This window comes from Pristis pectinata, chromosome 3, assembly GCF_009764475.1.
Source record: "Pristis pectinata isolate sPriPec2 chromosome 3, sPriPec2.1.pri, whole genome shotgun sequence".
Classification (NCBI taxonomy): domain Eukaryota; kingdom Metazoa; phylum Chordata; class Chondrichthyes; order Rhinopristiformes; family Pristidae; genus Pristis; species Pristis pectinata.
Window position 1 is genome coordinate 1,913,158 of NC_067407.1, and position 12,461 is coordinate 1,925,618.

General features: G+C 45.3%; 1 protein-coding gene across 1 annotated transcript in view; it reads left to right on the top strand.

Annotated features, from left to right (window-relative positions):
- msh4 (mutS homolog 4) overlaps nucleotides 1–12,461 on the top strand; it is a 97,939-nt gene that overhangs the window by 16,271 nt on the left and 69,207 nt on the right. The window contains exons 4-5 of the mRNA XM_052013156.1: nucleotides 2,843–2,958; nucleotides 6,965–7,138. Coding sequence (XP_051869116.1) covers nucleotides 2,843–2,958; nucleotides 6,965–7,138 — 290 coding nt within the window. The remainder of the gene's footprint in view (nucleotides 1–2,842; nucleotides 2,959–6,964; nucleotides 7,139–12,461) is intronic.

The following is a 12,461-nucleotide window of genomic DNA, read 5'->3' on the forward strand; positions in this document are numbered from 1 at the left end:
AAAAGTTGATGAGTGTCAAAGGGGACAAACCAAATTTCTTTAGCCGCCTGAGGGAGTAGAGGCGCTGGTGAGCTTTCTTGGCCGTGGCACCTACGTGATTTGACCAGGACAGGCTATTGGTGATGTTCAGTCCCAGGAACTTGAAGCTCTCAACCCTCTCAATCTCAGCACCATTGATGTAGACAGGTGCATGTACACCGCCCTCTTTCCTGAAGTCAATAACCAGCTCTTTTGCTGACATTGAGGGAAAGGTTGATGTCATGACACCATGCCACTAAGCACACTATCTCCTTCCTGTACTCCGACTCATAGTTGTTTGAGATATGGCCTACTACAGTGGTATCATTTGCAAGCTTGTAGATGGAATTAGAGCAGAATCTGGCCATGTAGTCATGAGTGTATAGGGAGTAGAGTAGAGGGCTGAGGATGCAGCCTTGTCGGGCACCAGTGTTGAGAATAATCGTGCTGGAGGTATTGCTGCCTATCCTCACTGATTGTGGTCTGTTGGTCAGAAAGTCAAGGATCCAGTTACAGAGGGAGGTGTTGAGTCCTAGGTCTTGGAGTTTGGTGATGAGTTTGCATGGGATTATAGTATTGAAGGCAGACCTGTAGTCAATAAACAATAGTCTAATGTAGTTGTCTTTATTGTCCAGATGCTCCAGAGCTGAGTGTAGTGCAAGGGAGGTAGCGTCCGCTGTAGACCTGTTTCAGCGATAGGCAAATTGCAGTGGGTCAAGATTGTCTGGGAGGCTGGAGTTAATGCGTGCCATGACCAGCCTCTCAAAGCACTTCTTGATGGTGGATGTCAGAGCCACTAGTCGGTAGTCATTGAGGCATGCTACCTTGCTTTTCTTCGGTACCTCAAAAAGGAGATAGAACATGGAAAAACTACAGCACAATTCAGGCCCTTTGGCCTACAAAGCTGTGCCGAACATGTCCCTACCCTAGAAATTACTAGGCTTACCCATAGCCCTCTATTTTACTCAGCTCCATGTACCTATCTAACAGTCTCTTGAAAGACCCTATCGTATCCGCCTCCACCACCGTTTCCGACAGCCCATTCCATGCACTCACTACTCTCTGAGTAAAAAACTTACCCCTGACATCTCCTCTATATCTACTCCCCAGCACCTGAAACCTATGTCCTCTTGTGGCCACCATTTCAGCCCTGGGGAAAAGCCTCTGACTATCTACCCGATCAATACCTCTCATCATCTTATACACCTCTATCAGGTCCCCCCCTCATCCTCCGTCTCTCCAAGGAGAAAAGGCTGAGTTCCCTCAACCTTCTTTCATAAAGCATGCTCCGCATTCCAGGCAGCATCTTTGTAAATCTCCTCTGCACCCTCTCTATGGCTTCCACATCTTTCCTGTAGTGAGGCGACCAGACCTGAGCACAGTACTCCAAGTGGGGTCTGACCAGGGACCTACATAGCTGCAACAATATCTCTCGGCTCCTAAATTCAATTCCCCGATTGATGAAGGACAATATACCATATGCCTTCTTAACCACAGAGTCAACCTGCGCAGCTGCTTTGAGCGTCCTATGGACTCGGACCCCAAGATCCCTCTGATCCTCCACACTGCCAAGAGTCCTACCATTAATACTATATTCTGCCAACATATTTGACCTACCACTTCACACTTATCTGGGTTGAACTGCATCTGCCACTTCTCAGCCCAACTCTGTATCCTATTCTATGTAACCTCTGATAGCCCTCCAAACTATCCACAACACCCCCAACCTTTGTGTCATCCGCAAAGTTACTAACCCACCCCTCCACTTCCTCATCCAGGTCGTTTATAAAAATCACAAAGAGTAGGGGTCCCAGTAAAGATCCCTGAGGTACACCACTGGTCACCGTCCTCCACTCAGAATATGACCCTTCAACAACCACTCTTTACCTTCTGTGGGCCAACCAGTTCTGGATCCACACTGCAATGTCCCCTTGGATCCCATGGCTCCTCACCACCTCCATAAGCCTCGCATGGGGTACCTTATCAAATGCCTTGCTGAAATCCATATACACTACATCTACTGCTCTCCCTTCATCGATGTGCTTAGTCACATCCTCAAAAAATTCTATCAGGCTCGTAAGACAGGACCTGCCCTTGACAAAGCCATGCTGACTATTCCTAATCATATTATACCTCTCCAAATGTTCATATATCCTGCCCTTCAGGATCTTCTCCATCAGCTTACCAACCACTGAGGTAAGACTTACTGGTTTATAATTCCCTGGGTTATCCCTACTCCCCTTCTTGAATAAGGGAACAACATCCGCCACCCTCCAACCTTCCAGAACCTCTCCCGTCTCCATTGATGATGCAAAGATCATCGTCAGAGGCTCCGCAATCTCCTCCCTTGCCTCCCACAAGATGTAAGGTCTTTTTGGTTTAAGCAGGAGGGAAAGGTGGTAAGATTGAGGGGAATTCCAGAGTTTAAGACCCAGGCTGTTGAAGGCACAGTTGCCAGTGGTGGAGCAGTTAAGGTGAGCGAATGGGTGTGAGAATTGGAGATATGAAGATCTCAAAAGGTTGCAGACTGGACAGAAGTTATGGACTCAAATAGCTTGGATGTATTGCTGGAAGATGGCTCAGGGAGGAAAGTTAAACATCTGGTAATTTATGATTACGTTTATTTGGTTGCATTGGAATTAACACACAGATCTTAATGCTGAATATGCACAAGATTATATCATGTTTGTATGGAACAGTAAACACATCTGTTATTGCTAAGTTTGATGGAAACTTTGCAGGGATGCACATGGGATTACGCAAGGAAGGAAATTCATGAATTTTCTCCGGTTGTAGCAGAATGTCTTCTTGATCTTTCCTACAGAATGTAGCTCTGAGTACTGTTCAGAGGAAGTACTTTAATGAAACGAAGGGTCTGGAGTACATTGAACAGCTTTGCACGCCCGAGTTCAGCACCGTGCTAATGGAAGTTCAGATGAAGTATGGAATTAAGTTCAGTATTTAAGTCAATTGAACCTTGATGTTAATTTTTGAATTGCAATATCATTATTGTTGGATACTTTTTAAAGCAAACAAAAGCAACTTTTGCCACCTCAGGATGTTCCTAACTTTTACAGCATTTGACAATGTAGGAAGCCAAACTGCACACAGCAGGCTGTACAATAAGCAATGGAATAATGGTCAGCAAATAAATTGTGGTGATATTAATTGGGGGTGTGGGGCTGGGGAGGGAGAGTTAACCATGAATACTGGGGTGAGATCTTTTAAACTATTTTCTTGTTAGTCTTTCTCCTGCTATGTGGCTCCATGGCACTGGAACACTCGGAACCTCACCAAAGTTAACATTGAGTACAAAAAACAGAATGCTGAGAGAACCCAGCGGGTCAGACAGCATCTGTGGAGGTAAAAGATGTAAGTCGATGTTTTGTGTTGAGATCCTGTATCAGGGCTGAGAGGGAAGAGGAAAGGTTGCCATTATATAGCAGTACGGGGTGAGGGAGGCTGGTAGGTCATAGGTGGAAGCAGATGGTGAGGGGATAATGGGCAGAGGGAACCAGGTGAGTGGGGGAGGTGGAGGGGTGAGAAGACACGGAAAGATGAACAAAGGGTGAAGAAAGACGGGTAGGAGGAGAGCACTGGGGGTGTGGGTTACCTGAAATTGGAAAATTCAATGTTCATACCACTGGGTTGGAAGCTACACAAGGGGAATATGAAGTGTTATTCTTCCAATTTGCATTTGACCTCTCAGTAGCAGTGGAGTTGGTAGAGAACAAACAAGTCAGTTTGGGAGTAGCAAGAAAAGTTAAAATAACATGCAGCTGGCAACTTGAGATGGCTGTTGTGGCAGAGTGTAGGGGCTCCACAAAACAGTTGTCTAGTTTATGCATAGTTTCACCAATGTAGAGGAAGTCACATCGTGAGCACTGGATGCAGTAGACCAGGTTGGCAGAGGTGCAGATGAACCTCTGCCTCACTTGGAAGGGTTGTTTAGGTCCCTGGGTGCCATCAGTCCATCATCCCCTCCCTACCTGGTTCTACCCATCATCTGTCAGCCTCTATCCCCACAACAACTCCCGCCTCCCCCAACCCGACCCCTCACCCCTGCCCTATACTGCAATATACTGGCAATCTTTCCTTATCTTTCTCAGTCCTGATGCATTGTCTCGAACCAAAATATCTACTTAGAACCTTTTGCCTCCACAGATGCTGCTTGACCCACAGTTCTTCCAGCATTGTTTTTTGTTCCGGATTCCAGCAGCTGCAGTCTATTCTGTCTTCTTAACATTGAGTACACCAGGCTTTTCGCTCTATGGGTGTCACAGCTCATGCACAAAGATCATATTTGTCTGTAGGGGTGGCTGGATAATAGATACGAGCTTGCCTGAGTACGTTCACAACAGTGGCGGTGCTTTTGTCATCAGCTGATGTCTGCTGGTGTATCTGTCTTCTCACCTGCTGCTTTGTGAGGAATAATCATATGGAGGTCAGAATGTTAATTGCCCTGGTTTGACAACCTGTTTAGTCATAGAGTCATACAGCATGGAAACATTTGGCCTATCACGTCCACACTGACCAATGGGCTCCCATCCGTACCAATCCAACCTTCCAGCACTTAACCCGTAGCCTTTTATGCCTAGGCAATTCAAGTGCTCATCTAGGCATTTATTAAATGCTGAAAGTGACTCTGCTTCCACCATTCCCTCTTTCAGTGTATTCCAGGTGCTAACCACTCTCTAGGTGAAAAAGGTCCCCTTTATATCCCCTCTAAATTTCTTATCCATTACCCTCTGAGTCTACCCTGTCTATATTCCTCATAATTTTATATACCTCAATCATGTCCCCTCTTCACATCCTCCTCTCCAAGGAAAATAGACATAGCCTCTCTGGTCTCTCCTCATGAAAAACACTATGATGCTGGAGGAACTCAGCAGGCCAGGCAGCATCTGTGGAGAAAAGCAGGTGGTCAACTTTTCAGGTCAGGACCCTTCTTCAGGACTGAAGATAGGAAAGGGGGAAGCCCAATATATAGGAGGGAAAAGCAGAGCAGTGATAGGAGGACAGAAGAGGGGAGGTGGGGTGGGCACAAGGTGGTGATAGGTCGATGCTGGTAAGAGGTGGTGATAGGTCAATGCTGGTAAGAGATAGTGATAGGCAGGTGCGGGGCAGGAAGGGAGAGCAGATCCACCTTTATTTATGGAGATTTGCACTAGAATTTCAACTTTCCCTTTGCTGAATCTTCCAACTAAATGTCTGTTTCCTTTGTGAAATCTGACAAAAACCATTGAATTAGGACATCATCTATACCTTCTGCCTCCACGCACAGATTGCCCCTGTTGTCCCTAATGGGCCCTACTCTTCTCCTGGTTATTATTTTGCCCTGTTGTACCATGCCTTGTACATTCACATCCAAATTGTTTACATGAATTTCAAACAACCAAGGTTCCAGCACCGACCGCTGTGGCACACCACTAGGCACAAGTCTCCAGTCCGAGAAACAACCCTTGACCATCACCCTCTGCTTCCTACCACTGAGCCAATTATGAAGCCAATCCGCTATCTCCCCCCGGATCATGTGTGATCTAACCTTCCAGACTAGTCTGCCATGAAGATCCTTGTCAAAGGCCTCGCTAAAGTCCACATAGACAACATCCACTGTCCTATCCCCGTCTACCCTCTTGGTTATCTCCTTGAAGAACTCCAAGAGATCTGTCAGACACAACTTCCCACGCACAAAGCCATGCAGACTGTCCCGAATCAGACCCTGTCTCTCCAAATGTTGGTAGATCCTATCTCTCAGAATCCTCTCTTGCAATTTACCCACCACCAATGTCAGACTCACTGGCCTGTGGTTTCCTGGCTTGTTTTTGCTACCCTTTTGAAACAATGGTACCAAATTAGCCACTGTCCAGTCCTCTGGAACCTCACCTGTGGCCAGAGATGAAGCAAAATTCTCTGCAAGGGCCTCCACAATTTCTTCTCTAGCTTCCCATAAAGTCCGAGAATGCACCACATCAGGTCCTGGCAATTTATCCACCTTAATGCACTTTAAGGCCTCCAATCCCTCCTCACTAATTTGTGTGTGGTCCAAGATATCACCACTCATTTCCCCCATTGCTTTAGCTTCCATCATTTTCGCCTCAGTAAAAACTGAAGAGAAATATCCATTTAAAAGTCTCTTCTATTTCCTCTGGTTCCACACACACTTTTTCACATAATCCTTTTGTGATTAGGTGTCAGTTTGTCCGATAACACTTCTGTGACTATCTTGGGAAATTTTACACTACCTTAAAGGTAAATTTGTCACTGGCCAGTGAGTCTGACATTGGTGGTGGGTAAATTGCTGGAGGGGATTCTGAGGGACAGGATCTACCAACATTTGGAGAGACAGGGTCTGATTTGGGACAGTCTGCATGGCTTTGTGCTTGGGAAGTTGTGTCTGACAAATCTCTTGGAGTTCTTCAAAGAGGTAACCAAGAGGGTAGATGGGGATGGGACAGTGGATGTTGTCTATGTGGACTTTAGCGAGGTCTTTGACAAGGACCCTCATGGCAGGCTAGTCTGGAAAGTTAGATCACACGTGATCCGGGGGGACTTCAGCTCTAAAGGACAACAGCTTTAGCAATTGGGTGCTTCTTTGAAGCCGTACCACAAAGTCTTCTGAAATATAGCACTCTACCCTATTGCAACAAAAACATGCATTTATGTATCATTACTAGTGCAGTAAAATGTCCCAATGGTCTTCTCAAGAGGGTTATTAAAGATAATTTGACATCATTAATAAGGGAATTTTTCAGAGCATTGAGCAAAATCTTGATCAGAGCTTCTAAGAGAGACAGGTAGAGATGTTTGGGGGAGAGATTCCAAATGTGGCCTAGGCAGCTGAAGTCAGGCTGACTTGTAGAATTGGAATGTGCAAGAGGCTGGAATTGGAGGAGTGCGAAAGGTGTGAGTCAGTTGACGATTTTTCGTACTGTTACTTTTGCAGGTACTACAGTCTGGCAGCAGCTGCAGCCTTGCTGAAGTATGTTGAATTCATACAGAATACGGTTTATGCTCCAAAATCCCTCAAGGTCATCTTCAAAGGGAGTGAACAAACAGCAATGATCGATTCGGCCTCTGCTCAGCACCTCGAACTGATCATTAACAACAGGGATCCCAGGTACCTATATGAAGGATCAATCGCAAAGGTGGCAGTGAAATAATTGACCACCTTTACCAGGTAGAAATTAGATGGAAAAAATAAATTCAGTTATATTTTTGTTCAGTCTAAATTCCTAGAACTGGAGGATGATGCAGCGTATGAAGAGGCCATTTGAACCAACACTGGCGTTTTAAAAGAACTGTCCAGTTAGTCATATATTTCTGGTGTTTCTCTGTACCTAATTTGGCACTGGTATTGGCTCATTTTGATACTGAAAAACTTTTGTTTGTGTGCCATCCAGGCAGGTCATGCCTTACATAAGTACATCGAGGTAGTAAAAGAAAACAGTATGCAGAATATCGTGTTGCAGTTGCAGAGAAAGTGCAGTGCAGGTAAACAATTTTAGGCCACTACGAGATAGATTGGGAGACCAAGGATTCATTCTGTTTTGACATTTCTAATAAATATGCTTCCATTTCACTTTCAAATATTGCTGTTATCACAATAATTCACTACATAAATTACATTTAAAAACTGCATACACTGTTTCTTCAGAGTTAGTAAAAAGAGAGAACAGTTTTGAGTTGCAGAAAAGGTGAGGGAGGGATGGACAGGACAAAAGCAGAATTTCTAGGCCAGGGTTGCCAGATAAATTGGCCAGTTAATGGGGGCAGTTAGAAAGAAAAAGCTATGAAATGACCAGCTAGAGAGTGAGAACACTGACAAAATATCATAAAAGCTTTGAAATACAGTGCTGTTGGTACGATGCTAGTTCTGGCACTCATACAGAAAATTTAATCATTTTTGCAGCCCACTTCCACCCTGCTCTCACCTTTGCATGGTCTATTTCTTTATGGATGACCATCTCAGGGGATAGGCTACTAACAACCTTCCATTACAAGCCTCCATACTCCCCACAAATGTCTCAACTTCTTCCCACCCACCTCCTTCTATTAACCACAGAACCTTTAACCACATCTCATTGATTTCCTGCACCTCTGCTCTCACCTCCTCTCCTTCTGGACAGAGCAAGCATAGAAATTCCCTGGTCTTCATGATCCACCTCACCAGCCTCCCGACTGTTCTTCGTAATTTCCACCAGCTTCAGCGAAACCCCACTACCCAGATGCATCTTCCCCTTTGCCCTTGAGCATTTTGAAGGGACCATTCCCTTTCTGACCCCTCTTTTCTTCCACCCCCACCAATCATGCCCCTTCCCCTTCTTGAAGCGCTTTCCCTTCTTACAGCATTTTCCCATGGTATTGGTTTATTATTGTCACTTGTACCGAGGTACAGTGAAAAACTTGTCTTACAAACCGATCGTACGGGTTAATTCATTACACGGTGCAGATACATTGAGTTAGTACAGAGTGCATTGATGTAGTACAGGTAAAAACAATAACAGTACAGAGTAAAGTGTCACAGCTACAGAGAAAGTGCAGTGTAATAAGGTGCAAGGTCACAACAAGGTAGATCATGAGGTCATAGTCCATCTCATTGTATAAGAGAACTGTTCAATAGTCTTATCACAGTGTGGTAGAAGCTGTCCTTAAGTCTGGTGGTACGTGCCCTCAGGTTCCTGTATCTTCTACCCGATGGTAGACGAGAGAAGAGAGAATGTCCCGGGTGGGTGGGGTCTTTGATTATGCTGGCTGCTTCACCAAGACAACGAGAGGTAAAGACAGAGTCCAAGGAGGGGAGGCTGGTGTCTGTGATGCACTGGGCTGTGTCCACAACTCTCTGCAGTTTCTTGCGGTCCTGGGCAGAGCAGTTGCCGTACCAAGCCGTGATACATCCAGATAGGATGCTTTCTATGGTGCATTGGTAAAAGTTGGTGAGAGTCAAAGGGGACAAACCACATTTCTTTAGCCTCCTGAGGAAGTAGAGGCGCTGGTGGGCTTTCTTGGCCGTAGCATCTGCGTGAGTTGACCAGGACAGGCAGTTGGTGATGTTCACTCCCAGGAACTTGAAGCTCCTGACCCTCTCAACCTCAGCACCATTGATGTAGACAGGTGCATGTACACAGCCCCCTTTCTGGAAGTCAGTGACCAGTTCTCGTTTTGTTGACATTGAGGGAAAGGTTGTTGTCATGACACCATTCCACTAAGTCCCCTATCTCCTTCCTGTACTTCGACTCATCGCTGTTTGAGATATGGCCTATGACGATGGTATCATCTGCGAACTTGTAGATGGAGTTAGAGCAGAATCTGGCCACACAGTCATGAGTGTGTAGGGAGTGGAGTAGAAGGCTGAGGACGCAGCCTTGTGGGGCACCAGAGTTGTGGAACATAAGAGATGCAACGCCAGGAACCCAAATTGTCCTTTCAAGTGAAGCAGGGCTTCATTTGCATTTCTTCCCATCTCCATTTAGTGTTCATACTGTGGTTTCCTCTATTAGAGAAACCAAATACAGATCGGGTGACCATCTTGCAGAGCACCTGCATTTGGTTGAAGGGGCAGCTCGGAGCTCCCTATTTCCTGCTACTTCTCTGCTGTGACCTATCCTGCACAGAGCCTCAGAATCAGCTTGCTTTCCTTGCATGAGAACCGGTCAATTCTGCTGTCATTCATATACGAAATTGGTTCAGTTTTTCTCTCTCCGTTGGCACTGCCTGACCTGTTGTGCATATCCACAGCTCTGCCTTTTTCAACTTTTACATTTCTTTGTTTACTCGTTAACTTCTTATTTCCTAATTTGTGTTCATTCTCTCCTTCCCTAACTGCCCCATTCACCCATTGACCAGATAATTTCTTCGACTTCCCCAAGGCAAAGCTGGCCTCGCCCTATCAGAGATGCTCCTTTTGTCCTATGCAACCACCCCCCCTCCACTTTCTCTGCAACTTAGAACTAATTTCACACGATAGTGAAGGTAGGAATAGGAGGAGATGGCAAATAAATGCGTGGCTGAGAAGTTGGTGCAGGAGGGAAGGTTTTAGATTTTTGGATCATTGGGATCTCTTCTGGGGAAGGTGGGACCTGTACAGAGAGGACCGGTTACACCCGAACCTGAGGAGGGGCCAATATCCTTGCGGCCAGGTTTGCTAGGGTGGTTCGGGAGGGTTTAAACTAGTTTGCGAGGGGGATGGGAACCGGAGGAGTAGGTCAGAGGAAGAAGGGGATGGGGAAAAGTCAGATCCGACAGCTAGAGAGGCTTTGAGGAAGGAGAAGCAGAGTACAGGCTATAAAAGTAGTAAGGTGGATGGGCTAAAATCCATTTACTTAAATGCAAGAAGCATCAGGAATAAGGGAGATGAACTGAAAGCTTGGATAAGTACATGGGACTACGATATTGTGGCTGTTACAGAGACATGGCTGACACCAGGGCAGGAATGGACATTGAATATTCCTGATTTTCAGTGTTTTAAAAGGGATAGGGAGGGGGGTAGAAGAGGAGGATGGGTGGCGATACTGGTCAGGGACACTATTACTTCGGCAGAAAAGGTGGATAATGTAGAAGGATCCTCTCTAGAGTCAATATGGGTGGAAGTTAGGAACAAGAAAGGAGCAGTTACTCTACTGGGAGTATTCTATAGGCCCCCTGGTAGCAGTAGGGATACTGAGGAGTGGATTGGGAGGCAGATTTTGGAAAGATGCAAAAATAACAGGGTTGTTATCGTGGGAGACTTCAACTTCCCAAATATTGATTGGCACTTACTTAGTGCCAAAGGTTTAGACAGGGCAGAGTTTGTTAAGTGTGTCCAGGATGGATTCCTGACACAATATGTTGACAGGCCGACTAGAGGGGATGCCATATTAGATCTAGTTTTAGGTAATGAACCGGGTCAAGTGACAGAACTATCGGTGGGTGAGCATTTGGGGGACAGTGACCACTGCTCCATAACCTTTAGAATTGTCATGGACAGGGATAGAAGCAAAGAGGACGGGAAGATATTTAATTGGGGAAAGGTGAATTATGAGGCTATAAGGCGAGAACTTGAGAATGTAAATTGGGATGACATTTTTGAAGGGAAATGTACTGTGGAGATGTGGTCTTTGTTCAGGATATTAGGGATAAATTTGTCCTGGTGAGGCAGGGAAGGAATGGCAGGGTGAAGGAACCATGGGTGACAAGAGAGGTGGAACAACTAGTTAGGAAGAAGAAGGCAGCATACATAAGGTGTAAGCAGCAAGGATCAGATAGGGCTCGTGAGGAATATAGAGTAGCAAGGAAGGAACTTAAGGGGCTGAGGAGAGTGAGAAGGGGACATGAAAAGGCTTTGGCGAGTAGGGTTAAGGAGAATCCCAAGGCTTCTTACTCGTACATGAAGAGCAGAAGGACGGCTAGAGTAAAGGTAGGTCCAATTAAAGACAAAGGTGGGAAGATGTGCCTGGAAGCTGTGGAAGTGGGTGAGGTTCTCAATGAATACTTCTCTTCAGTATTCACCAAGGAGAGGGGTCTTGACGCTGATGACAGTGTTGGTAAGGGTAATGTTCTAGAATATGTAGATATCAAGAGAGAGGATGTGTTGGAGCTGTTAGAAAATATTAGGACAGATAAGTCCCTGGGGCCTGACAGAATATTCCCCAGGCTGATTCGGGAGGTGAGAGAGGAGATTGCTGAACTGTTGGCTAGGATCTTTGAGTCCTCGTTGTCCATGGGGATGGTACTGAAGGATTGGAGGGTGGCAAATGTTGTCCCCTTATTCAAAAATGGTAGTAGGGATAGTCCAGGGATAGACCAGTGAGCCTTACATCTGTGGTGGGTAATCTGCTGGAAAGGATTCTAAGAGATAGGATCTATGATTATTTAGAGCAGGGCAGTTTTACCATGCACCAGTGCTAAACAGTTTAAATTAAGTGAACATGTTGATTAGCCTAGGCTTGCGTTCTCTCACATTTAGAAGTTTAAACAGTGATTCAGTAGTGCTGTTTAAGTACTTGATATAATAAATGGAAAAGAAACTATTTCCAGGACAAGAACACAAGAGCCATGTTAGAGCCATGCTATTCAGAGTGATTTCAGGAAACACCTCTCAATTCAGAGGAAATGAAAATCTTTTACTTTTCCCCAAAATGCTGTTGAGCTTGGTGGGAGCAGGATCAAATGAAAATTTCAGAACTGAATTCTATGTTAGGCAAGATTACAGGACAAGGAATGTGAGGAAGGTTGTCAAAGATACAGCAGGATATAGCCCAGTTGGAAATGTGGATAGAGAAGTGGCAGATAGAGTTTAATCCAGACAAGTGTGAGATGTTGCGCTTTGGAAGGTTAAATGTAAGATGAAAGTATACAGTAAACCTTTATGAGCATTGATGTACAGAAAGATCTTTAGGTGCAAGTCCATAGCTTCCTTAAAGTGGCAACACAAGTAGATGAGGTGGTAAAGAAGGCATACGGCA